We start from the raw sequence: 26,985 nt of genomic DNA on the forward strand, positions 1-26,985 counted from the left end.
AACCGGCGCTTGGCACCCCCAGCCCTCTTCCCACCGAGAGCCGGGAGGTGATTACCGCGATGTACTGGAAGCCCATGCCCACGATGAAGTTCGAGGTCCAGTTGGACAGCCCGGCAACAGCGAAGGCAGCGGGACGAGGGCCTTGGCTGAACAGTTCTGCCACGATAAACCACGGGATGGGGCCTGGACCGATCTCAAAGAAGGCCACGAACCCGAAGATGGCCACGATGCTGAGGTAGGACATCCAGGACATTTGGTCCTAGGTCAAGGGAGAGAGAGAAGGGCGGTTCGGTGGGGGGGACACGAAGCATCTGGCCATCGCAGACGATGAGACCCAAGCAGGCGTGGTGCTGCCAGAGAAGCCGTGAGGTTTCTCCAGATCGGAGACTGGATTTCTGGGACCCCAAGAGAGATCTGGGCCGTGGGGAGCACTCAGCCATCACCTCTAGGGTGGAGCCCTCCCTCTTCTCCAACCAGACCTCCCCCTCCAAGTCCCCACAGCGAGGGGCGGCGCGCAGGACCTCCTCCCAGCCCACCCGTCCCCCTCAACGCCCATCGCTCACCAGCAGCGTCAGGGCAATGGTCATGAGCACCGCACACCCCGCCATCCCCGCCAGGCCGATGAGGTGGAGGGTCCTGCGTCCGGCTCGTTCCACCACGAAGAGCTGTCGGATGGAGACAGGCGTCCATCAGCACATTCCCCGCCTGGAGGAAAGCCCCCTTCTCTCCACCTTCCCTGGTGAGAGCTCGGTGGGCCAAAACTCACCGAAACGACTGTGAAAGCCGTATTCACCACACCGGAGCCGATGGTGGCGTAGACGGGCTGCTCCACACCCGACTTCTCGAAGATGCTGGTGGAGTAGTAAAAGACCTACAAAGGGCAGGGATGTCAGGTCTGGCATCAACCCACCACGTGATGCTGACTTGGACCCAGCACAACCCAAGTTCTGGGTGAAACAAGCTGAGGCCACAGCATCCAGGTCCCCCCAAAACTCACCGCATTGATCCCCGAGAGCTGCTGGGACAGCTGCAGGATGATCGCGATGAGGATGGGCTGGCGATACATGGGGGAACGGAAGAGCTCCATTATGGTGACCTTCTTCTCCCTCATCATTTGCCGGCTCTCCTCCTTCATCTCCTGGAGGTCGCTGCTGACGTCCGTCGTGCCCCGCAGCTTCTTGAGGACTAAGGGGAAGAGGTGGAGTCAGGAGCAGCTGAGGAACCTCCTGCGTGGTGGGACGAGCTCGGGGACGGGGGTCACTCACCGCTCTTGGCTTTGTTCTCCTCGTTGCGGTTGATGAGGAGGAAGCGGGGGCTCTCGGGGGCGAAGGGCAGGATGATGCACTGCAGCAGGGCAGGGATGAAGATGAACCCCAGGAGCAGCGGCCAGAGTGATTCGTTTCCCATGATCAAGTCCAAACCGAACACCTGCGGACGAGAGGGGTTGAGCCAGCCTTGCCCAGCTCAAGCTGGACCCAGCTCTGCTGCTCATGGGTGCACTACAGGCTTGGACACCCATATTGGGGCGTGGACAGCTGTGTTGCTTCCAGGTGGCCAACAGATACCATATCACGATGCTGCCCATCCCAAACCTTAAGATCTCACAGCATCCCTGCTCCCGCTGAGCTCCAGGTCCATCCCTCCAGCCCCAGCTCCTTCTGAAGGACCACGCAGATCCACGGCACGGGCAGCGCCCTGCGCCACTGGACTAAACCCCATCCTCTGCAGACCTTGATGAGCATCAGAAGCAAAGATGGGGAACCCCTCGGCCGGTTCTCCGGCACTTACCTGCGCGATGAGGATGCCCAAGACGATGCCGAGCTGGTGGAAGGTCCCCAACGCGCCCCGCAGCGCGGTGGGCGACACCTCGCCCACGTACATGGGCACGAAACCGGTGGTGAGGCCAGAGTAGAGGCCGATGATGAAGCGGCCGAGGATGAGCATCTCGAAGGAGAGAGCCATCTTGGAGAAACCCATGAGGATGGCGGACACGAAGGCGAGAACGTTGGACATCAGCATGGAGTTGCGCCTGGGGAGGGAAGGGAGGAGGGTGAGGAGGACGGCGGGTGTCAGAGAGGCTGAAGGGGTGTCGGAAGAACCCAAACGTCAGCAGGAGGGAGGTGTCCCTGGGGTGCCAGGGTGGGGTGAGGCTGCACGACCCCCCGTTGGGGTACACCACGCTTGGTGCTCACCGTCCAAAGCGATTGACAAAGAGCCCCACGGAGAAGGATCCGATCATGCCTCCGACGGAGAAGATGGCGACGGAGAGGGACCAGAGCGTGGTGAGGGTGGCAGGGCTGATGGGATCCTCATATCGGTACAGCCAGGTACGGTTGTAGAAGTCCTCAATCACCTGCGAAAGAGGGGGGAAAAAACGAAGCTCTGGGTTAAAACCATCCCCATTTTTTTCTGCACCACCGGTGTTATGAGTTGCCCGGCCTCAGCCCGGCCACCTACAGGCCCTTGGCCAGCGAGCGCGGCTCACAAGACGATGCGTCACGGAGCCAGGAGCCGCCCAGCCAGTGGCTCGGCTCCAACCCAAGGGAGGAAACCTGATGGAATGCGCAAGGGAAATGCAGCCGGACGGGTTCTAGTCTCGCCCTGCCGAGAGAGGCTCGGCGTTGCCAAAATACCTCTTTTGCCTCGCCGGGCGGCCGCGGGGAGCTCACGCTCCTCCCCGGGGCAGGGGCGGCGGGGAGGGAGGCCTCCATCACCGGAGGAGAACATGATGGGGGAGAGATGGCAGAGATGGTGGAAGAAGGTGAGGAAGACAGCAGGGTCATCCGGGCAGCTGATCATTCCCATCCCCTTGGTCACTCCCTTAAATTTAATTTCTAGGGTTTTTTCCTGCAATACTTCCATAATGCAATACTTCTGCTCTAATTCTGCAATACTGCAATGCTGCTGCAACGCTAACATCCAAAACAGGCGCTCGTTTCTAATTACCGTCTTCACAGGACGCCCTTTTTTATATATCTTACATATTTTTAAAGCCAGCCCACTGCTGAAAGCTTCAACTAAGTTATTTAAGGGTCACCCATACCCAAGACAAAAAAAAGCAAAGGGCTCGATAACAGGCCCGACCAACCCTGGCTGGAAGGAGCGGAGATTTTGTGCAAGCAGGGGAAGCTGCTGCTGGACGTCAAGTGGCTCAGAGACCTCACTGCTTCAAAGGGTGTCACACGCGCTCGGCTCCCGATTAAGTGTTTGCACAATTGCACTTTGTTTTCTAGTTTTCCCATCGCTTCAAGCACAAACGAGAGCCGCTGGCAGAGGCAGCGCAAGAAATACACCCCGTGCTTCGCTATAAATGTCAATAATGTAATTTTTTAAGTTGTTCCTCTTACAAAGCCCCTAAACCATTAGGATTTTAAGTGATTTTGTTTGCCTCCTGCTTTGCCTGGAAGTTTTGATGCTTTGGGGGCTTTTCTCCCCTTTTTCTAACACAACAAAGAATGGATATTATTATTATTTGGAGAACCCAGGACTGGCTCAGGCTCTCGGTGGGGGTAAGCAGGTCTCTCTCTGCGCGGTGCTCTAAATTCCTCCCTACCTTCCTCAAAAGCCTCCAGCTCTCTCCCCTTGAAGCAGAAAAAAATTAATCCAAGCGACAGCGGATGCCCCTGTGCTGGCTGAGCCAGGCTGGGCTGCGCTTTGGCTTATCAAAAAATAACACCCAAATCCCCCCCTCCTGGCCCCCTTTCCTCCTGCAAAAAAGGATGGATGGAAAAACCCACCATGAATCGGTTGTTGGGAGAGGAGGAGATGGAAAATTATGAGTTTAAAGTGAGAAGCATGAAAAAAAATAATCGCATTTCCCAAAAGTTAAGGGTTTTTCCCCCTCTCTCGCCCTCATTTCATTTCAGGTGAGTGTTTTCTACCAGCCCTCGCCCAGTTTCGGGCCGTCCCCTCCACACGTCACGTCTGCAAGCACCCCACAAACACCAAGCCGCTGTTTCAGCAGCGGGGAGGACTATATTAAGAGGACCACAAAACCGGCGTTCAGCCCTCCGCGTGAGAAAGGAGCCTTTCTGCGAGGCCGCCGGCCGCGGGGAGCTGCTGCCAGCAAACGTTGCTGCATTTGCATCGCTGAAGCCAGGGGAACGATGCACCCCAGTCCTGCACCCCCATGCATCCCAATCCTACGCCCGCATGCATCCCAATCCCAGCCCCGATGCATCCCCATCCCAATCCTTCGCCCCTATGCGTCCCCATCCTAACGCTGCGCCCCAATTTATCTCGATGCATCCCCATCCCAACCCTGCGCACTGATGCATCCTAATCCCAATGCACCTCCATCCTGCGCCCCAATGCATCCCCACTCCAACTCCGATGCATCCCAATCCCGCACCCCGATGCGTCCCCATCCCAACCCTGCACCCCAATGCATCCCCATCCCAACCCTGCGCCCCAATGCATCCCCACTCCAACTCCGATGCATCCCAATCCCGCACCCCGATGCGTCCCCATCCCAACCCTGCACCCCAATGCATCCCCATCCTAACCCTGCGCCCCAATTTATCTCGATGCATCCCCATCCCAACCCTGTGCACTGATGCATCCAACTCCGATGCATCCCAATCCCGCACCCCGATGCGTCCCCATCCCAACCCTGCACCCCAATGCATCCCCACCCTTAAAGGTGGGATGAACCCCGGTGCCCAGAGCATCCTGCTACCCATCCTGCCTCCCCTCGTGCCCCGATACAGAGCACCCAAATCCTTTCCCCCGTCAGCTCTGCGCCCTAAACACAGCGTCACTCGCTGGGTGACTCGCCCCTAAAATACACGGCCCATCCCTGGCCTGAGCCCCAAGGGTTTAATCCTAAAACGCACGAGGGAAACTGAGGCAACACCCATCACGGGGGGATCTTGCTTGGCTGGGGGTCTGTAGGAACCGGAGCTCGGTCCCCAGCTCTGACGCGGTCCCTGCCCACGTCACCCAAAGCAGCATCTCCTGGGTCAGGAGAGGATGGAGAAAAGTCCTTCAGCCGCAGGGAAACCACGCGCCTCCTCGGGATGCGGGGGCCAGGCTCCGACGCAAGGCGGTAATTACAGAGCGCCTGCTCCCCGCGGTGCCGGAGTTCAGGGAAAAACGAGGGCAGATGCCAGAAAGCAGCTCCTCAGCATGTTTCCAGGGATTTCCCAGCTCGCCGCTGTTTCAAACACCGCTCCCGTCGCCCGTCTCCGGAGGAGGATGCTTGCCGCAGGCCAAGCATGAACGTCACCAGCGCGGATCGGTCCAGGGGTCGGGATTTTTTAGCAGGGTGATGCTTTCGGCAGACGGATGCGTGCACTGTGGCCGTGGGTGCGAGCACCGAAGGTGCTGGTCGGGAGTCGCGGCCTCCAGCCGCGTGAAATCCCACTCGGGCCACTCACCGTGCTTAAATACGACTTGACGCAACACCTCGAATAAAGGCAATTTGCGTCTTTATTGCTCTTTCCACGCTGATGGCGGTCTGGGAAGTTTTTGCACGGGGTCTTCTCTCCCGCAAAGAGTTTTTTTCACGCTCGAGGCGAGATTTTGCAGCCCGTTCGCTGGTAAAGGGGATTAATACTCTCGTGGCGTGAATCCCGCCTTGGTGGTTTTAATTATTTGGGATGGCGCACCAGAGGCTGTGACGATGCTCGGGGACAGGCTCTGCTCTCGGGCGGCAGCAGCTGGACCCCGCTTTGTCCTTCGACACCTTACCCCGGCAGTTGAGCTTTACCCAGGGCACGTCGCAAGCACCACATGGCATTTCTGAGCTAACATTTCCAAGTCTTTAACACCTCAAAATTTGGGAAAAGTCAAGTTTTTCAAGACTCCCACATACCTACGGGTCGCTGGAGGGTCTTGGCACTATGGTAGGGGAAGGAGCAAACACCTCCTGCTCTCCATCCCCTTTTGCACGCAGCCCGTCCCAGTCGACCCCCTCTCCTCCCGGGGACGTCCTGCCCCCGATGCTCCGGGATGCAAAGCTCCCATAGGAGCCATCATTCCCTGCTTCGAGATGACTCAAACCCTAATTAGCTCCCAGACCTTTGCTAAAAGCCGAGGTTAAAAGTTACGCCTGTCCCACCCGGAGAGCATCCTGCACGCGTTCCTGGGATTTTTCCCGGCAAAAACGCTAAGCAAGGAGGAAACTAATTCTCCTGGGAAGGCGGGAGCTACATAACTCCCTCGCAAATCCCATTACAGGCAGTAAGCTGCCTAGCGGGATGTACTATTTTAGCCGGGCTGGCAGCGGATGCAGGTTTGTTTTCGAGAGGGGGGTGGAATTTTGCTACGGTGAGGTTGCGCGGCGCACGCTCACCTTCTGCGGGGCGTTGATAACACCGGTGTTGTAGCCGAATTGCAAGGAACCCATCACCGCTCCTCCCACGGCGAGCATCAGGCGAGCCGTCATCTGCAGGAAAAAGGGGAAGAAAACAAAAAAGAGGGGTCAAACTTGGGGTCCCAGCTATGTCTGCCCCCCCCCTCCATCGGAGAGGTCCCCCAGCGCTTCTCCCCGGGGAGCAGCAAGAGGAGGAGGGCTGCTCGTGAGATTGTGAGCATGAATATGCAGGATAAAAGAGAAAACTTGCTTTTTTTATGGCACCCACGTGGGCTAGGGGAAAAAAAAAATTAAAAAAAATACTGTTTGGGGCTTAAAAAAAATACTGTTTGGGGATTCCAGGAATTTTTTGCCTCTGGACTGGGGCGGGAGGTTTTATCTGGGCTCGCAGGGTCCCCTCCGAGGGCTCCACGTGACGCCCGGGCGGCCCGCCAGCACGAGATGCTTTTGGGGACGCCGCAGCGACGACGACGCCGGACGGCCAAGCATCATCCCAGCACCGGCGCAAGGATGCCCTGGACAGCCGCCGCTAACGAAGTTTTTGCATCGAAGCCTAATTAACAGTCGCTAAGCAAAATCCCAGCTATTTGGCAAACCCTTCGCCCGCCTCCTCTTCCTCCTGCTTAAGCCGGAGCGACAATCAGATCCTTGTTTGGGAGTGGGGTCAGGGCAGGCCAGCACTTGGGCCACCTTCGTTAACGGCCCAATTATCCCAGGCAGGAGATTTTCCCGGCGCTCAGCTCCAAGAACCAGGATCCGACATTCCCAGTTAATCAGCTTTGGGATGATCCACGTGAAATTTATAAGCCCCTTATTTTGGGGGGGGGCTGGGCTCTCTCCGGTTATCCCAGGTACCAGTGCATCGCCCCAACGCAGGGATGCTCCCCCGGCATCTCGGATTAATATTCCCAAGGGATTGGTGCTGGTCAGACCCCACCTAAATACAACCCCTAGATCAGGAGGGCTGATTACAAAGCAAACACACACAAAAAAAGGATATTTTCTTATTTAAGAAGCATTTTGTTATTTTTTTAAAATAAATATTATAATTAAGTGCTGCTCACTGACCTCGCCTCTCTGGCCAAGCCGCCTCCCCCCACGTTAAAAGTTTGCAGGGAAAAAGCAACAGGGAATAAAGCCAGCCCCGTTAATGAAGCTCATTAATTAGGCTTGGCCCCAACACAACTAATCAGGGATGTTTTAGCACTTGGTTTTGTTCAGTGCTTCTGAATAAAGCCATCCCGAGAAGAAAATGCCCCACTTGGGAGGGCAAAAACAGGCTGGAAAGTTCCTGGCATCCCAGAAAAACAAGGAAAAAGCCCCAAAAAAATCCAAAATCCTGACTCCAATTTCATCCATCTGCCTGCTGCTCCACAAAAGTGCAACAGGCAACACTGGGAATGCTGAAAGCAACCCGTGCTTGAATAAGTGTCACAAAAAAGCGGGTTTTTTTGGTCTTTGGGTGGTTTTGAGGTGTTTATGGGGTTTCAGATTATTTTTCTTTGCTTTTTGGGGGCCACCCCTCGCTTTTTGGGGTAGCGATTTTTACTTTGCATCGCTGAAGGCCGGCTCACTCGCTCCGAAAAGCCGACGGGCGATCCCCCACGTACGGCGAAGGCGCGGGTGAGTCACAGCGGCACGGTGCCGCAGGGATGGGGATGCATCACGCCAGCGTGAACTTTGCTCCGAGAAGGTGGCAGGTAGCAAAACCTCATCGCTCCAACACCAGCCACTACCCCACAGAGAATTAAATAATAAAACTACTTTTGCAATTTTAACCGCTAGCAAAAAAAAAAAACAACCCCGTAGATTTTTAATCTCTAGCAAAAAAAAAAAAAAAACAACTTCTGTTTTTAGCCTCTAGCAAAAAAACCTTTATATTTTTAACCTTTAGCAAAAAACCCTTGTATTTCTATTAAACTCCAGCAGCTCGAAGAGGTGAAGGGATAGAGTTGGTAGGAAGGCTGCCGGCATTTTTGGAGGCTCTCCCCGGGCAGGGTCACTGTGAGTCAGCTCCTCCCGCTCGCTTCTGGCTTCCCAGCTCCAAACACGCTGCCCGGCCCGATCCCGCAGCCTTTCTGCTTTAACCTCGCCATTAAAGGAGAGGCTTAAGATGGCGAATTAGGGGGAAAAAAAAAAAATAAAAAAAGTTGATTTTTAAGGGCAGCCTTGCATGGGAAACTCCTGCAAAAGCACACGCAGGGTTTGCTGGGGTTTTTTTTTTTTTTTAGTGCTTGCAGAAAACTGCAGCTTTATTTGGAGTTTGGGGGGGAGGAAAAAAAAAAAACATATTTCCCCTTCTTGCTTTTATGCAATAAACTTATTTACAGCCTGGATATATCCAACACTTGTGGTTTCTTCCCTACTAACTCCTATACCTTATAGGAAGGTAGGCGCGGCGCTTGTAATTTTAATAAATTTGTAATTTTTTTTGCCGCTTCCTGCTTCCTTCGTCGCTCAAACACGGAAGCCAGGATGCTCGGAGCAGATATCGACCCGTGGGGTGACAGCAGCCCCCCCCAAACTCCCAGCAAGCTCCGTTTGGTTTACAACTCATCTTTTTTACTCTTTTTTTTTCTTCCCCCTCCAGTGCGGAAGGATTTCAGGATACTGCCTGCCTCATGGAACAAGGAAATTAATAATCCCTTTAAAAAAAAAAAAATTAAGAAAAAGTGTCCCAGGAGGGAATTTCAGGAAAATCCACATTTAAAAAGAGCCCGTAAAAATTAGCCACAAGGCTTTAACGAGCATCCCAGAGGCTGATTGCAAGAGGTCCCGTCCTGGGAGGGATGCAGGGGGTTATTGTGGGGAGGGGGTGCAGCCTTGCAGCATCTTGCACGCTTGTTTGCACACTTGTGCACGCTCGCCGGAGTGAAGATAACCGGATCCGGCCATTGCCCGGGATAACACGGCTGCACGCTGGCTCCCAGCCCAGGAAAAACTTACGCACCCACCGAGGGCCGGGTAAAACTTGCTCCTAAAGCCGCGGCATGTGCCACAGCGCCGGCGTTTACCGACGGGGCGGGGGGGGTTGCAGCCGAAGAATGGGGGTAACACCGGCACCACGGGGATCAGCCAAGATTTGGGGGGGATTATCGGTGTGAGGAAAAAACTCCCGGTGGGGGGAAGCGGAGTTAGAGCGGCGTTATTTTATTTTTTTATTTATTTTATCCTAAAGGTCAGCTGGGGACGGCGACACGAGCCCTCCCGAGTTTTGCAACCGCAAGAGTGTCTGCGACAAGCCCAGGAAATGTTTTTGCATGTGAAGAGCCGGAGCAGCCCAGCTCCATGGGCAGTAAAGCATCTCTGGCTTCAATAATATTAAATATTAAATGTAAGGGTGCGGGCTGAGCTCATCCCCCACCCCCCAGCACCCCTACCACCAGCTGCTTCAATAAAAATCTCTTCTTTCCTTGCAAAATGCACTCTGGATTTAAGCATCGCCCATCAGAGCGCAGCAAATTGTTCCTGCATTTAATTACCTTAAAAAAAAATTAATCATTTCTAACCCAAATTTATCTAATGGGGTAGTTATTAAGATGGAAAAGCAGAGGGAGCGCGTCTCCGGCTCCATTTCGGTAGCCGGGAGTTAAGCCCGGCCGGCAGCGCATCAGATTTCTTCGTTACGAGAGCAAATTTCTTTTTAATTCCTCCCCCCATGGACGCGCTGCCGGCCGTCACGTTCCCGGCTCCCAGCCCCAAACCCACACCTCGCCCAAAAAAACCAGCGCTGGGGTAGAGCCTGCTTTAAATAAAGTAATTTTAAAATACAATATATATATATAAATATAAATTTAAATTAAAAAAAACCTAGTATTCCCAATGCTCCAAAACCAGGGGGGGAAAAAATAAGGAGTTGTTTGCTGAGGAGAAAAAGAAGAGAAGTTGCTCCCGTAACATCTTTAATTGGAATAAAATTATTATTTTTGTTTTTAATTACACATTGCCCAGTGCTTTGCACCGCCACAGAGCGAATTTTTTATTTCCTTCCCTCGAAAAAAAAAAAAACCTTATATACTTGAATATATCCCAAAACACTCCCAGAAGGGACTATTTTGGGGGGTCAGCATCCCCAGGCGATGCCCGGGACAAGCGAACCCCGGAGTCTAACGTTAACGACCCTGCCGTAATTAACTCACCTTCCTCATTTAGGACCTGACGTCGCATCGCTTTAACTCACCTTTATTATTAGAAATCAATTTATTTGAGGCAGGTCGAGGCGTTGGGAGGACTCGGCTGCTGCTGACCAGCCAAGTGAGTTTATATTATTTAATAATTCCGTTTTGGGGGTAAATTGATGGGAATTGGGTCAAAACGGTGCAAAGAGCTGACGCCGTGATGCGACCCAGCCATCCCCCAGCATCGCCAGGGGGGTCCCAGGGGTGTCCCCGTCCCCCCCTCAGTGTCACCCCGGCCTCGCACCCCCCAAAAGCAAACTCAGCAGTTTTGGGGCCTTGTTGCCTTTTCCTCACCCCCAAAATGGGGCCAAAAGTGCCTTTTTTGGCTCTTTCCTTTGCATTTTCTCACCTCAAAGCGGGGGGGTGGGGGGAACCCCAAAACTCCCAGGTGCGCCACGAAGCGCCGAGGCTGCGGGGTGGGTTGTTTTGGGGCTTTTTCCCTTGTTTTTGAGGTAAATTTTTTAAAGAAATGTTTATTTTGCGTGGCGGCGCCCACGCGCGGGCACCCACGCGTGTCCTCGGCGCGATGCGAGCTGCGCCCTGACTGCTTGAGGGGGCCGAACGAAGCCCGGTTCCCCACCCCCCCCCCCCCCCAACCGGAGCGCGCCCGTGGACGACCGCTCTTTCCCCGGTTGTGTAACGCGGGGCGGGGGGGCGGGGAGGGGGAGGGAAGCGGGACGGCGGGGATTTTCCAGGCGCGGCGTGCTCACCTTGCTGCCGGTCTCCATGGCGGCCCCGGGGCGGCGGCGGGGCGGCGGGGCTGGCGGCGGCGGGCCGGGGCCGGGGGGGGCGGCGGAGCGGCGCGCAGCGGAGCGGAGCGGTGGCGCGCGGCCGCGGCGGGGGCATTGAAGCGGCTTAAGAGAGCGGGCGAGCAGGGGGCGCGCGGCGGCGCGGGGCGGCGGCGCCCATTGGGCGGCGCGGGGGAGGGGGCGGGGCCAGGCGGGGGAAGGGGGCGTGGCGCGGAGGGGGCGGGGAGGCGGGGCGGGGCGAGGAGGGGCGTGCGCGGGGGTGTGGGAGGGGGCGCGCGGGGGGCGGGAAGGGGCGAGCGCGTGTGGGTCCGCACGTGGGCGTGGGGGCGGGGGGGGGGGGTGCACGTGCGGGTGTGGGGGTGGGCACGTGTGGGGGTGTGCAAGCGGGGGTGTGCGCGTGCGTGCACGTGTTGCACGCGGGGGAGCGGGCAAGTGTGGGTGCCCAAGCGTGCAAGTGGGTGTGCGCCTGTGTTTGCACGCGTGTGAGTGTGGGTGCATGAGTGTGCAGGCGGGTGTGTGCACGTGTTTGCACGCGTGTGAGTGTGCAAGTGTGGGTGCATGAGTGTGCAGGCGGGTGTGTGCACGTGTTTGCACGTGTGTGAGTGTGCAAGTGTGGGTGCATGAGTGTGCAGGCGGGTGTGTGCACGTGTTTGCACGTGTTTGCACGCGTGTGAGCGTGCAAGTGTGGGGGTGTGAGCGTGCAAGTGTGTGTGTGCACACATGTGAGTGTGCAAGTGTGCACGCCTGTGCGTGTGCACATACGAGTGTGGGTGTACGCCTGTGGGTGTGTGCAAGTGCGTGTGCCGGTACATGTGTGTGTGCACGTATGAGTGTGCAAGTGCGTGCACGCCTGTACACACGTGTGCTTCTGAGTGTGCACATGTGAGTGTGCAAGCCTGTGTGCTTGTATGTTTGTGTGTGCTTGTGTGCGTGTGCACACGTGTGCGTGCATGTGTGTGCACACGTGAGTGTGCATGTGCGTGTGTGCCTGTACATGTGTGCGCTTGTGCAAGCACTTTGCTGCAAGCCCCTGTGAGCTGTATGTACGTGTGTGTGCGTGCATGCACGTGTGTCTGCGTACCTGTGCATGAGTGTGCATGCACCTGTGTGTGTTTCTGTGCACACGCACGTGCGTGTGCACCTGCACGCGTGTGCATATAAATGTGTGCATGCACCTGCATGCTTGTGCACGTGTGCAATGCATCAGGCTGCATGTGCATCTGTGCAGGTGAATGCATCTGTGCATGCATGTGCTTGCCGGTGTGTGTGCATGCAACCTCCTGCACGTGCTCACCTATCCACGTGTGTGCACACCTCTCTGTGTGTGTGTGTGCGCGGCTGTGTGCATATACATGGGTGCATGCATGCTGCAAAGCCCTGGTGAGCACACGTGCATGTGCAACAGTCCCTGGGGTCCTGGCTCCACCAGCCTCGATCCCAAAAAAATCCAGGAGCAAACTCCGGCTTCCCGGGAATGGCGCTGGAACAGCAACGTCAGGGAAGAAGGCGGCTGCCAGCAAGCATCTTCCTCTAGCATCGCTCCGATGCAAACCCTGCGGCCCAGTGCAAAACCCCACGGCCAGTGCAACACCCTGCGCCTGGTGCAAAACCCTGCACGTGGTGCAATACCCCGCATGCGGTGCAAAACCCCACACCTGGTGCAATACCGCATACATGATGCAAAACCCTGCACCCAATGCAATACCCTGCGTGCGGTGCAAAACCCCACAGCCAGTGCAATACTCTGGGCCTGGTACAAAACCCTGCACCTGGTGCAAAACCCCACAGCCTGTGCAAAACCCCATGCCTGGTGCAAAACTTGCGCCTGGTGCAATACCCCACATATGGTACAAAACCCCACATGCAGTGCAAAGCCCCGCAGCCTGTGCAAAACCTCGTGGCCTGTGCAATACCCCAGTCACAGTGCAAAACCCCACATGCAGTGCAAAACCCCGCACCCTGTGCAAACCCCCATGGCCTGTGCAATATCCCAGTCACGATGCAAAACCCCGCACCCTGTGCAAAACGCCATGGCCTGTGCAATATCTCAGTCACGGTGCAAAACCCCGCTCCTGGTGCAAAACCCTGCACCTGGCGCAATACCCCAGTCACAGTGCAAAACCCCACATGCAGTGCAAAACCCCGCCGCCCATGCAAAACCCCAGGTCTGGTGCAAAACCCTGCACCTGATGCAATACTCCAGTCACAGTGCAAAACCCTGTAGCCTGTGCAAAACCCCAGGCCCGGTGCAAAACCCCAGTCACGGTGCAAAAACCCGCTCCTGGTGCAGAACCCTGTACCTGGTGCAATACCCTGTACGCTGCAAAACCCCGCATGCGGTGCAAAACCCCACAGCCTGTGCAAAACCCCGGGCCCGGTGCAAAACCCTGCACCCCGTGCAAAACCCCGTGGCCTGTGCGCTACCCCAGTCACGGTGCAAAACCCCGCACCCTGTGCAAAACGCCGTGGCCTCTGCAAAACCCCGTGGCCTCTGCAAAACCCCGCACCCTGTGCAAAACCCCGTGGCCTCTGCAAAACCCCGCACCCTGTGCAAAACCCCGCACCCCGTGCAAAACCCCGTGGCCTCTGCAAAACCCCGCACCCTGTGCAAAACCCCGTGGCCTCTGCAAAACCCCGCACCCTGTGCAAAACCCCGCAACCTGTGCAAAACCCCGCAAGGCGCAGGGCTGGCTCGGAGCAAGCCGTGCACCCCCTCTCCCCCTTTTCCAGGGTGCAATGAATTTTTGGGGTGCACGCAACTGAAAATCCGGAGGGAAAACCAGCCGGGCAGGGGGTTCTGGGGTGGATGTGCCGGCGTGCACGTCCGCCAGCTCCTCCCATCCCGGCGTCCCAGCGCCAGGCCGCAGAAGGTGATGCCGGGGGTCCCGCGCAGGGACGCGCCTGCAGCTCTTTGTCCAGCCTCGAGTCCCAAAATCTCCCCTTTTTGCCCCAAAACCATTGAGAAAAATTATCCAAAAAATCATTCCAATCATAAAAGTGCAATTCCCCGCGTTAGTTTGTTTCCAATCCTCGTTTTTTTGCTAGAGCGAAGAACGCGAGAAAAAAAGGAAAAGTGAAAAAAAAAGGCCAAACAAAAAGGAAAAAAAAAGAAAAAGCCAAAAAAGCAAAAAAAAGGGGAAAAAAAAGGAAAAAAAAAAGAAAAGGAAAAAAAGGCAAAAGAAAAGGAAAAGAAAAAAAAAGGGGGGAAAAAAGCAAAAGAAAAGCAAAAAAAAAAGGAAAAAAGGGCAAAAAAAAAGGAAAAAAAAAGAAAAAGCCAAAAAAAAAGGCAAAAAAAAAAAAAAAGCAAAAGTGGAAATTGGACAAAAATTCCAAAAACTCAAAGTCAACGATGAATTTTCTTTTCCTAAAGCTGCAAAATTTCCCCCCAAATTTGGCCATTTTGGGCGAATCCTCGACTCTCAACTCCAAGAAACAGAAATTTTACCAATCCCAACCCTGTTTTTTCAATTTTTTCCCTTTTTTTTTTTTTTTTCCTTATCCCAAACGGGAACCGGGGAAATGTTGTTTTTTTTTTTTGGCTGATTTGGCATTTTTATGTGGAGAAAAAAAAAAACCACCCAAGTGGGTGTCGGGCGGGAATGCTGACGGAAGGGAAAAGGGCCGGAGGAGGGATAATCCCGGTCGGAGCCATGAGCTGGAGGGGGATTTAGGGGAGATTTTGGTCGGTCCCGTCCCTTTGAACGGGGAAAAAAAGGGATAAAATAAATATCCCGGGGGCGGGAGGGGACGGGAATGAGGGGAAAAAAAGGGAAATTGGGATTTTGGGGTTTTTAAGGGTCAAGGCAGGGGGTCTCATGGAGAGGCCAGAGGCCAGGGCGATGGGCTCAGGGAGTCGGGTGGCGGTGGAGGCCAGAGGCCACGGCGATGGGCTCAGGGAGTTGGGTGGCGGTGGAGGCCAGAGGCCACGGCGATGGGCTCAGGGAGTTGGGTGGCGGTGGAGGCCAGAGGCCACGGCGATGAGCTCAGGGAGTTGGGTGGTAGTGGAGGCCAGAGGCCACGGCGATGGGCTCAGGGAGTCGGGTGGCGGTGGAGGCCAAAGGCCACGGCGATGGGCTCAGGGAGTTGGGTGGCGGTGGAGGCCAAAGGCCACGGCGATGGGCTCAGGGAGTTGGGTGGCGGTGGAGGCCAGAGGCCACGGCGATGAGCTCAGGGAGTTGGGTGGTGGTGGAGGCCAGAGGCCATGGCGATGGGCTCAGGGAGTTGGGTGGCGGTGGAGGCCAGAGGCCACGGCGATGAGCTCAGGGAGTTGGGTGGTAGTGGAGGCCAGAGGCCACGGCGATGGGCTCAGGGAGTCGGGTGGCGGTGGAGGCCAGAGGCCACGGCGATGGGCTCAGGGAGTTGGGTGGCGGTGGAGGCCAGAGGCCACGGCGATGGGCTCAGGGAGTTGGGTGGCGGTGGAGGCCAGAGGCCACGGCGATGAGCTCAGGGAGTTGGGTGGTAGTGGAGGCCAGAGGCCATGGCGATGGGCTCAGGGAGTTGGGTGGCGGTGGAGGCCAGAGGCCACGGCGATGGGCTCAGGGAGTTGGGTGGTAGTGGAGGCCAGAGGCCATGGCGATGGGCTCAGCCTCCCCAAGGGATTCGAGTTGTGCTGAGGACGGAGGCCACGGTGATGGGCTCAGGGAGTCAAGTGGCACTGGAGGCCAGAGGCCACGGCGATGGGCTCGGGGAGTTGGGTGGTGGTGGAGACCAGAGCCCACAGTGACGGGCTCGGGGAGTCGGGTGGCGGTGGAGGCCAGAGGCCATGGTGATGGGCTCGGGGAGTTGAATGGTGGTGGAGGCCAGAGGCCATGGTGATGGGCTCAGGGAGTCGGGTGGCGGTGGAGTCCAGAGGTCATGGCGATGGGCTCAGGGAGTCGGGTGGCGGTGGAGGCCAGAGGCCATGGCGATGGGCTCAGGGAGTCGGGTGGCGGTGGAGTCCAGAGGTCATGGCGATGGGCTCAGGGAGTTGGGTGGCGGTGGAGGCCAGAGGCCACGGCGATGAGCTCAGGGAGTTGGGTGGTAGTGGAGGCCAGAGGCCATGGCGATGGGCTCAGGGAGTTGGGTGGCGGTGGAGGCCAGAGGCCACGGCGATGAGCTCAGGGAGTTGGGTGGTAGTGGAGGCCAGAGGCCATGGCGATGGGCTCAGGGAGTTGGGTGGTAGTGGAGGCCAGAGGCCATGGCGATGGGCTCAGCCTCCCCAAGGGATTCGAGTTGTGCTGAGGACGGAGGCCACGGTGATGGGCTCAGGGAGTCAAGTGGCACTGGAGGCCAGAGGCCACGGCGATGGGCTCGGGGAGTTGGGTGGTGGTGGAGACCAGAGCCCACAGTGACGGGCTCGGGGAGTCGGGTGGCGGTGGAGGCCAGAGGCCATGGTGATGGGCTCGGGGAGTTGAATGGTGGTGGAGGCCAGAGGCCATGGTGATGGGCTCAGGGAGTCGGGTGGCGGTGGAGGCCAGAGGTCATGGCGATGGGCTCAGGGAGTCAGGTGGCGGTGGAGGCCAGAGGCCACGGTGATGGGCTCAGCCTCTCCGTCTTCGCCCTCTTCCCCACCGCAGATCCCGGCTCTGACTCACAGCACGGCACACCCCCCCTCCACGCGGCCGGCAGGATTTCTGCAGAAAAACGTAATTCCCGGCAGACGAGGAAATCCGGCCCCTTTTATACCCCTTCCCTGTGTCGCATCACGTTGTTGTCTCACCAGGTCGTTATCTCGCGGCCTCTCCCGTCCCTGCCCATGTCCCCAGCCTTGGGGACACTGGGGACACGGGCGTCCCGGTGACACCCAGGATTCGAGGGGGGGGTTTTGGGCAGCAGCTCCTATTTTTTCCGGCAAAGTCCAGGGTGGGATAGCCTTTCCAGGGGTGGTGTTCGGGTAATAAAATCGGCATCACCAGACGGCGCAAGGGAGGGAATTTGGCTTTGCTGGGACTTGATGCCACCGGCGTCTCCATAGCCAAAAATCCTGGATTATCCCTAAAAAATTTAGGGAAAACTTTCACACTTGACCTCCGACGCCGAGCATCTTTGGGACGGAGTTAATCCACTTCAGGGGGGAATTTTATTTTAAATTTTCAATGCGTTTTGAGCCTCGAGCAGCTTTAAAAGAAATCCCTGAGCCAAAAGGTGGGGTTTTCTTTTTTAAAATCCAAGCAAAAATCCCCCAAAGTGGAATTTCCAGACATCCCCCCTCCCAATTTCTCCCCATCTCCCCAAAAAAATCACGGAAAATAAAAAATCCCACCGGAGTTTGTAATTCCCATCGCTGCTTACACAACAGCCCCAGCCCCCAACAGCTGGAAGCGGCTGTCAACATCTGGCCGGCGCCTCACCCCGGTGACCCCATCGCCGCGCCAGCAAATTGGGTCAAACCGCGGCGGTTTTGCCGCCGTGAGGTTTTTTGAAGGTGCGGGTTGAGACGGGGTCGGACCAGGAAGCAGTCAAAGCCGGAAAACATCGGCCCAGGTGATGAAATTCGGGGCAAAGTCCATACGGAAATCGGGATTTGTAATAAAATCAGGTTGGGCAATGCCGGCACAACCTTCCTCAGGGATTTCAGCCTTCTTGGGTTGACTTTTCCAGTGGGATTTTGTGTTGTTCCCGGAGAGACGGGGGGCGTTCGGCTCTGTCTTGATCCAGGGGATGGTCCTGCCGCATCCCGGCACCGCTTGGTCCAGCTCGAGGGATGCGGTGAAGCATCAGCCCCACCACCCCAACCCTGGAGACGTCAAAGCTCTTTCACATCCATCGGGTTTGGATTTACCAGCCATCACCTCTTGGATTTCACTCTTTATCTTTAAACCAAGACTAGTTAAACCCTTCTCCTTGTTAGGCTGGGATTAAAGTGCATTAAACCCTCCAGTCCGTAGGTTAGAATGAGACAGACGCTCCGCGTCCGAGAAAGCAGGAACGCCGAACCCAATAAAAGCAATTACTGTCATTTAATTTATCCCAATTAATAAGCAGCGAGCCTCGTCTGAAGTTTTCCAGGCTAGGCAGCGACTTTCTAGTCCTAAACTGCGCTGGGTTTGGCGGCTTTTCAACCTTTAAAGATGGAAAGGATTGGAAAATAAAGGGAATTTCTGGTTTATCCACTAAAGGGGGAAAACGATCCCCTACTCCCGGGTCTTGCAAAGGTTGATTTTGCATTTCAACTCTTATTTTGCATTTTTAGGGCAACCCGACGTGCATGGAAACATGGAGAGAAAAGAGACCGGGGCTAAAAATAACCGGGTGAGTCACGCCGCGGCGCTGGGAGGTGTCGTGCCGACGGAGCCGGAGCCGAAAACCATGGGAAGGGGCGGGGGGAAAAAATCCATTTTCCCTTCGGCTTCGCACGTTCATGCGAGCAGATTCCTCTCCCTCCTCCAAGCAGAAAGAACAAGGGAGATATATATATATATATATATACACACACACACATATATAGACACACATATATATACACACACACATATATACGTGTATAATGCTGCTTTTCCCTGCCCAGAAAAACTCCTTGGACTTCACAAATTACCCTCACGCAGCCAAAATCACACAAAAAGGGGAATTTTTTCCCCCTTTCCCGTAACATTGAGATAAAATAATTCCCCTTTGCCGGAGTTTTCTTCCCTTCAGGAGCTATTTATGGAGTAAAAGGAGAGCGGCTGTTAACGATAATAATTAATCATTAATGATAATAAGCAGATAACGGCCACTCCCGTGTCTTAATTTGCAGGGATGCTCCTTTTTATTTCATTTTTGATTAATTCGGTTATTTTTTTCATCCCGTTCCCATGGCGCGAACGATGCCAGGGGGGAATTTGGGGGGGGGTTGCAGGGGTTTTGGGGGTTCAACCATTGGGATTTTCTCCACCTGGGGAGAAAAAGGGTGAAATAAGGACATTTTTGCCTATTTGCTGCCCCGGGGCCGGGCAACCGGCGCGTCCCCAAGGCCACCGCCCTTGGCTCAAGGTCGTCGCGATAAGGGATGTGCGAGCAAGAGACACGACGGCGGTGCCCCAAAAACTGCCCCCTTGCACCCCATCACCTTGCAAAGAGCATCCTCTCCTCCCTGGCATCACCAGTGGGAATCCAACCCCAAGTTGCTCAGGATTTAGGAATTCTCCAGGTTTTGGGCGGGGGGGATTTTGCAGCCGCCGGATCCTGCCCTACGCCGAGCATCCCGCGGCGCCCGGAGAAATTGCAGGTTTGCTCCCCGAGCGATGGCTTTTTCATTGCAGGCAGATTTTGGACTTCCCAGCCCGTGTTCCCTGCCAGGCTTGGCAAAGCCAAAAATGCTGATTTTTCACCCCAAATAGCCCAATTTTGCTAATTTAAGGCATCCTGACAGCCTGCAAGCTGGGCGAGACGGAGGTGCCGGTGCGGAGGGAGCATCCCCGAAACTTGTGGGGAGCCTGGAAAGGAGCTGGAGGATGATTTTTTGGGGTGATTTTCAGGGTTTTTGGGGACGGGGGAGTTACATAAATGTGATTTTAGAGGCTGGGGGAGTCGTCGCCGTTGTGATATTAAATGCGAGGGTGGGCTGGGTGCTGCTGAGCATCTCCCCGGGGGGTGCAGGGCGAGATGCTCCACGCATCCCGCTTCAGACAGAGAAAGAAGATCTAAAGAGCTTTCGGGATATTCCATGGGACACCATTCCATTTTGAATTAATTAATTTAATTAATAATTTTCCCCACACACACAAGGCTGGAGCCGGGCAGGTTTTCCCCCCCCCCGCGCCCACGGGGAGCACGGCGGATGCTGGGCGCAGGCGGCGTTGGCATCCCAAGCTGTGAAACCCCAGAAAGGGGGAAAAAAAAATGCTCATCCTAGAGTTCAAAAATCCTCATATCTTGCATTAAAAAACCCTCCAGCTACAGGCAAGATGGGCTTTGCCCCCCCATCCCCTTACTGGACTGGGAAGTGCCCAGTTTCTGGACTGGGAATACGTCGGAGCAAGCTCGCATCGGCAATTACCGCCCCGCAGGAAGACGGATTAATCCCCATTACCTAATTAACTCCCTGAATAATAATTAGTTAGGTATTTCTTTGCTCTTCAGTCATAAAAACTTTTTTGCAGGGGCATGTTTTAAAGCCGGTCCCGTACATCAAACGCTTTTTTGCCAACTCAGAAGCAAAAAAGAATCATCACCCTTGCCCCGGGGCGGTGAGCAGCACCCTGCTGCCCTGTGCCCTCCCACTCCGGCAGCGCTGGGCTTGGGGTTTTGGGGGGGTCATCACCCTCCCAGGATGATGCAATTTGATATTTTAGGGGTCATCACTCTTCCAGGATGATGCACGTTGATTTTTTGGGGGTCATCACCCTCCCAGGATGATGCACGTTGATTTTTTGGGGGTCATCACCCTCCCAGGACGATGCACGTTGATTTTTGGGGGGTCATCACTCTCCCAGGATGATGCAATTTGATTTTTTGGGGGTCATCACTCTCCCAGGATGATGCAATTTGATTTTTTGGGGGTCATCACTCTCCCAGGACGATGCACGTTGATTTTTTGGGGGTCATCACCCTCCCAGGACGATGCACGTTGATTTTTTGGGGGTCATCACCCTCCCAGGACGATGCACGTTGATTTTTTGGGGGTCATCACCCTCCCAGGACGATGCACGTTGATTTTTTGGGGTCATCACCCTCCCAGGATGATGCAATTTGATTTTTTTGGGGGTTCTTCCAGCATCTCTCCATCTCACACAGACTCACCCGCCCTCTCAATAACCCCATTCCCCAAACTCATGACTCAGCATCTCCCGAAAATTCAGGAGGCGGATTGCAAAACTCATGACTTGACCCGTTCCTTTCCAAGTCGGAGAAGAAAAGCCACGCCGCCGGCTCGCCTCCAAAAACAAACCTCCCCAAAAGTGTCTCCGTCAGCTTTGGGATTTATTCAAATTTTTATTTAGGGTTTATAAATGATGAAGAATAAAAAGGTTGGATAGAAATTATCTGTATTATTATTAGCTGTGTCAGGTTGGGAGAGGTGAAGAGTCAGCAAACGCATGCCCTGAGCATCGATGGGCGAGATAAAGCGGAGCTTGCAACCCCTTTGCTCATGGATTTGGGGATATTCTCCCTATTTTGGGGGGTGAACCAAAGCCGTCGGATAAAATCGGTGGAAAATAGCCCCAAAAAACCCCCCCTTGGTGGATTTTCTTGCGGTGCCGGGTCACCGGCCCCTCGCTTCTCCCAATTAAAAGAATTAAAGAAAGGAAATTGGAAATGCAGCCCCTGCTGCACCTCGTCTGGAGTAATTAAAGCCCAAGGTTTTAATGAGCGGCTGATTAAATACAAAAGCAGAAGGAAAGGGAAATTCTCTGCTCATTAGAAGAAAGCGAGGCAGAGCAAGGGGCTTGGACCCCCCAAAAATGTGGGGTGACGTGGAGGGTCTTCCTGCAGCCACGGGGAAGGGGCATCGATGCCATTTGCCATTAAATCCCAAAATTTGGGGTTTTTTTCCCAGCTGGATTTGGCCGGAGGGGATGTCAAGAGGCTTTTTGCACCTTATCTGGGCAGTTTGCAAGGTTTAAAGCTTTAAAATCCAATTTCAAGGCTCCGATGGAGCCTGAAAGTCCCCGATGGCCAAACCGGCTCCGATATCTTCCAGGCTGGATTTTCCTTTCCCATTCCCAGGGGCTGTAAATGCAACAGGATCAGTTTGAAGCCCCGAATATTTGCCGAAGGGCTGCAATAGGGCCTGAGTCCGTCCCAAAGTGCACGGGTGCAAAATATCCCCCCTCGTCTTAATCCCGCATCCCCCAAAATCCTGCATGCACCTGCAGAAGCAACTTTCCCTGTTTTCAGGCTTTGCTTCCCATGCAATTATCCCATGCAGTCATCCCATGCAATCCCAATGCAATCCCATACAATCCCATGCAATCCCATGCAATTGTGATGAAATCCCATACAATCCCATACAATTATCCCATGCAATTATCCCATGCAGTCATCCCATGCAATCCCAATGCAACCCCATGCAATCCCATGCAATCATGTGACGAAATCCCATACAATCCCATACAATCCCATACAATCCCATGCAATCATCCCATGCAATCCCAATCCCAGGCAATCATCCAATGCAATCCCATGAAATACCAGGCAATCATCCCATGCAATTCCCATGCAATCTGATGCAATCCCATGGAGTCATCCCATGCAATCCCATGCAATCATTCCATGCAACTCCATGCAATCTGATGCAATCCCATGGAGTCATCCCATGCAATTCCCATGCAGTCATCCCATGCAATCCCATGCGATTCCTATGCAATCCCATGCGATTCCTATGCAATCCCAAAAGCCGGACCCTGCAGGCAGCATCACCGCAGCATCCCGCAGGGAAGGTGGGATTGAGCCGGCAAAAAGCCCCCCGGCACCGGATTTTTAGCACCAAATTCTTTGCATAGGAGTGGAGAGAGATAGGAAAATGCTGGAAAAGCGAGTGCTTCCCAGCACGTCCCAGCATGCCAGAAAACCGGCCGGGCTGCAAACGTGCCGGTGGGTTTGGGGGATGCTGAGCCACGGGGGATGCTCAGAGCATCCCAAAAGAGCCGGGTGTCCAAAAATATCCCCCCAGCGGGGTCCTTTAGGTGCTTCAAGCCCCAGTTTTGGGGGCGAAGGGGGGTCAGCCAAGCCCGCCGGGATGGTGAGTGATGCTGGTTGGACGGACCAAAATTTTTTGGGAAGTCAGAACAAGGTCACCTTCGGATCCTGCCGGGGCTTGCGAGGTTCCCACGCAGCCGCTTTGATCCCTCCCTCAATTTTTAGCCTCCGAAATTCTTGCGGCTTTGGAATTACACCCTGCGTTACCCTGCCCTGGATTTCTGATTTATTTTTACCCCCTTTCCACATTCCCCAGCTCATTGCGGGGGGGGTGTCAATATTTTAGGGGTTCCCCCACCACCACCCTATTGCCTGGGACCCCCTCCCCCCCCAAAAAAAATGGCGCTCGGCTTCTGCAAGGGGAGCAAAAAAAAAAGAAATCCCTCGTTTCCCAAAACCGAGGTCAAATCCTGGCAACACCCACCCAAAAATGATCCATCCCGGAGCTGCAGGGACCTGCCCTCTCGCTGGTCCACAGGAGCCCCAAAATTTTTTGGGGGGGGGTGTCAGGCCAAGGCTTGTTGCCTCCTGTTGCAATAATTGGGGCCCGCTGCCGGCTGGTGGTTGGGGCGGGCGGCGGAGCTTTGCTCCGGCACGTCGGGCTCCCAGCCGGCATCAAGGGGAGACTGAGTCCTGAGAAGCTCGTGACACTGATAGGCGACATTTCCTGGTGGGCTTGGTGGGGTTCGTGGAGGGGTGAAGGACATCAGTGGAGTGAAGAACCTCCATGGGGTGAAGGACGTCCATGAGGTGAAGAACATCCATGGGGTGAAGGACATCTATGTGGTGAAGAACATCTGCAGGGTGAAGAACATCTGCAGGGTGAAGAACATCCATGGGGTGAAGCACATCTGTGGGGTGAAGAACATCTATGGGGTGAAGAACATCTATGGGGTGAAGAACACCCGCGGGGTGAAGGACATCCATGGGATGAAGCACATCCGTGGGCTGAAGGACATCCATGGGGTGAAGAACACCCGCGGGGTGAAGGACACCCGTGGGGTGAAGGACGTCCATGGGGTGAAGAAGGACATCTGTGGGTGACCACCAGCAGATGTTTTGGAGCATCTCCTGACCAGGGACCTTCACCAAGGGGACCGCGGTGGGGACATCCAGTGACACGTCACTATGGGATGGGGGTTGGATTTTGGGGTGACACCCTGGCCAGGTTCCGGCACCCCTTCCAAGATGTGGGGTGGAGGACAAGGAGGAGGAGGAGGAGGAGTTTCTTCCTCATACCAAGCTCTTGCACAAGGGCGGAGGGCAGCGGGTTTGGGCATGTAGTGGCCTGACGCCGGGGTGATGGGCACCGTCTTGCCCAGGAGCAGGCAGCTGCCTCCTCCCTGCTTCTCCTGGGCTCTTCATCCCCCCCTTTCCCATTTTTTGGGATGCTTCGGAGCTGGATTTACCCTCCTGGATGGAGAAATTCCCCCGGGATGAGGGATCAGCATCGTGGTGGAGCCTTTTTCCCAGGGTCACGGCCACCTCCAGCAGCCAAAAACACTCGCTGGCAGCAAACCAGGGGCTGGGGGGGGCTCATGTGTGTCCCCCCCAGGGTCACCCACTTTCCATCTGCTTCCTGATGAGCCAAATTTAGGCAATTTGCACCCAAAATATTCCTAAAAATGACAATTTCCAGCCCCTGGGTGCATGGGGGACGTGGGTGCTAACGCTGGCTGCTCGCCCGACTTGCAAGCGGCTTTTTTATAATATCTCGTGTTAAAAATGTCTTTTAGAAAGGCGAGGGGAAAAAAAAAAATAAAGCAAAATTAAATATAACCCCACACCCCCCCCCCCGCCGGTGATATTTTGCCCCGGGGGAAGAGCGGTGGGAGCCGCTGGCGGCGTTTGTGCTGCGTCTGCAGGGTCAGGGCGGCGGGTCGGGCCGTGTTGGCTTTGCAAAGCCCGGCTCCCGCCGCGCTCGGCTGCGCAGCAAAACCCCGCCGGCTGCGGGAGAGCCCCGAGAGCGCGGCGAGGGGCTGCTCCCCTTGCACGCTCGTTCCCCTTGCACGCTTGGCCCTTTGCACGCTCGCTCCCCTGGCATGCTTGCTCCCTTTTCGAGCTTGGACCCCTTGCACGCTTGCTCCTCTTGCATGCTTGCTCTCTTTGCACACTTGCTCCCTTTGCACGCTTCCTTCCTTTGCATGCTTGCTCTCGTTGCACGCTTGCTCCCCTTACATGCTTTGAACGCTTGGTCCCCTCGCACAATTTCTCCCCGTGCATGCTTGCTCCCCTTGCATGCTTTGCATGCTTGCTCCCTTGCATGCTTTGAATCCTTGCCCCCCTTGCACACTTGCTGCCTTGCTTGCTTGCTCCCTTTGCAAGCTTGCTCCCCTTGGGTGCTTGCTCCCATTGCATGCTTTGCACACCTGCTCCCTTGCATGCTTGTCCCTTTGCAAGTTTGCTCCCCTTGCATGCTTTGAATCCTTGCTCCCCTTGCACACTTGCTGCCTTGCATGCTTGCTCCCTTTGCAAGCTTGCTCCCCTTGCATGCTTTGAATTCTTGCTTCCCTTGCATGCTTTGCACGCCTGCTCCCTTGCATGCTTTGAATCCTTGCCCCCCTTGCACACTTGCTGCCTTGCTTGCTTGCTCCCTTTGCAAGCTTGCTCCCCTTGGGTGCTTGCTCCCGTTGCATGCTTTGCACACCTGCTCCCTTGCATGCTTGTCCCTTTGCAAGCTTGCTCCCCTTGCATGCTTTGAATCCTTGTCCCCCTTGCACACTTGCTCCCTTGCATGCTTGCTCCCTTTGCGTGCTTGCTGCTTGCAAAGAGATACCAAGCTAAACAAACCCAGGAAGGAGCAATCACCCTTTTACTCCCCAAAATGATCCCCCACTCAAAACACGGGTGCTGGGGGGGGGTTGCGGGCGTGCAAAACCCCGGTGACCCCAAAGAAGAGAACGATCGCTCGCTCTGCCGGCCTCGAGCGCGCGGGAAGCACGCTTCACCCCCCATCGCCATCACAGCCCCGGCCACGTAATCCTAATTTTGGGGGGATTTCAGGGTGCGGAAGCCTCTCGCCCCCTTTCCCACGGCCCCAGCCCCCCCCAGGGGGGGTATTTTCGCCGCCCCCCACGGCGTGAGCTTTTCTCTCCCTTCCCTTCCCCTGCCCAAGATTTCCTCCCAGCTTCCTGGCCCGCCTGTTTATTCCCTTTCCCGCTCCCAAATCCCGGATTTCTTTGTTCACCCGACGGTAATTTTCCATCGAGGCTCCAAATCCGACGCGATGCCGTAAATCCCTGCGTCGCCGTGCCGAAAAAGTCATGTCCCACCGAAAAAACATCATCGTTATGATTTTTCTAGACGCAAAACGCTCATTTCTTTTCTCACCGAATCCCTAAAATTAATTTCCAAAGGGGGTTGGAAAGGTGTGAAAATAAATTTGGGCGAAAGAAGCCAAAAAAAAAAAAAAAGAGAAGAAATATAATTCTGCATGGAATTTTGCCCCAAAGATCAAATTTTGCAAAATTTTGGAAAAATTGTAATTTTGCATCCATCGAAAATTAATGAACATCTGGATCTGGGATGCCAGGGAACATCTGGAAAGGTTTTATTCCCAGTATAAGATATAAGTACTTGGTGTTTTCCTCGGAGGAAAACCCTGAGGATGCTGATTTGGGATGAGCCGAGGGCTGGTACCCGCCGGGATGCCGGGATGCGGGGGGCTGAGCCGGGGAGATGCTCAGATGCGCCAGTTGCAAAATTATATATAAAAATATATGTATGGAGGGGTTTGGGGTCTTTTTTGCATTAGAAAGCTGCAAAATTATATATATAAATATATATATGAAGGTTTCGGGGTCTTTTTTGCACTAGAAAGCTGCAAAATTATATATAAAAATGTATATATGGGGGGGCTGGGGGTCTGTTTTGCACTAGAAAGCTGCAAAAGTAGATAAATAAATATATATGGGGGGGTTCGGGGACTTTTTTGCAGTAGAAAGCTGCAAAATTATATATACACACACATAAAATTATATAAACATAATATTAATATATTAATATAATTATATAGTTTATAATATATAATAAATATACTATACAGTATATTTAATATATAATATATATTAATATAATAATATAATAATATAATATAATATAGTAGAGTATAATACAATATAGTAGAATGGAATAATTCTATATA

The 26,985-nt window shown here is 54.7% G+C and overlaps 1 protein-coding gene and 1 long non-coding RNA gene across 3 annotated transcripts in view; one reads left to right on the forward strand and one right to left on the reverse strand.

Moving 5' to 3' along the window:
* SLC2A1 (solute carrier family 2 member 1) overlaps positions 1-26,985 on the reverse strand; it is a 159,163-nt gene that overhangs the window by 2,005 nt on the left and 130,173 nt on the right. Inside the window, exons 2-10 of one of the 2 annotated variants that reach the window (XM_075172016.1) lie at positions 11,205-11,252; positions 6,296-6,388; positions 2,193-2,353; positions 1,789-2,029; positions 1,266-1,428; positions 998-1,185; positions 767-871; positions 564-665; positions 56-259 (exon numbers count right to left, since the gene is read on the reverse strand). In XM_075172016.1, coding sequence (XP_075028117.1) covers positions 56-259; positions 564-665; positions 767-871; positions 998-1,185; positions 1,266-1,428; positions 1,789-2,029; positions 2,193-2,353; positions 6,296-6,388; positions 11,205-11,222 — 1,275 coding nt within the window. In that variant the 5' untranslated portion in view covers positions 11,223-11,252. Of the gene's footprint in view, positions 1-55; positions 260-563; positions 666-766; positions 872-997; positions 1,186-1,265; positions 1,429-1,788; positions 2,030-2,192; positions 2,354-6,295; positions 6,389-11,204; positions 11,266-26,985 lie in introns of those variants that run through there. The other variant, XM_075172015.1, reaches the window with a different exon arrangement.
* On the forward strand, positions 8,217-10,255 carry LOC142092251 (uncharacterized). The gene is made up of 2 exons (XR_012676986.1): positions 8,217-8,320; positions 9,495-10,255. It is a non-coding gene; the product is annotated as an uncharacterized LOC142092251 (long non-coding RNA).

Source organism: Calonectris borealis, chromosome 23 (assembly GCF_964195595.1).
Source record: "Calonectris borealis chromosome 23, bCalBor7.hap1.2, whole genome shotgun sequence".
NCBI lineage: Eukaryota > Metazoa > Chordata > Aves > Procellariiformes > Procellariidae > Calonectris > Calonectris borealis.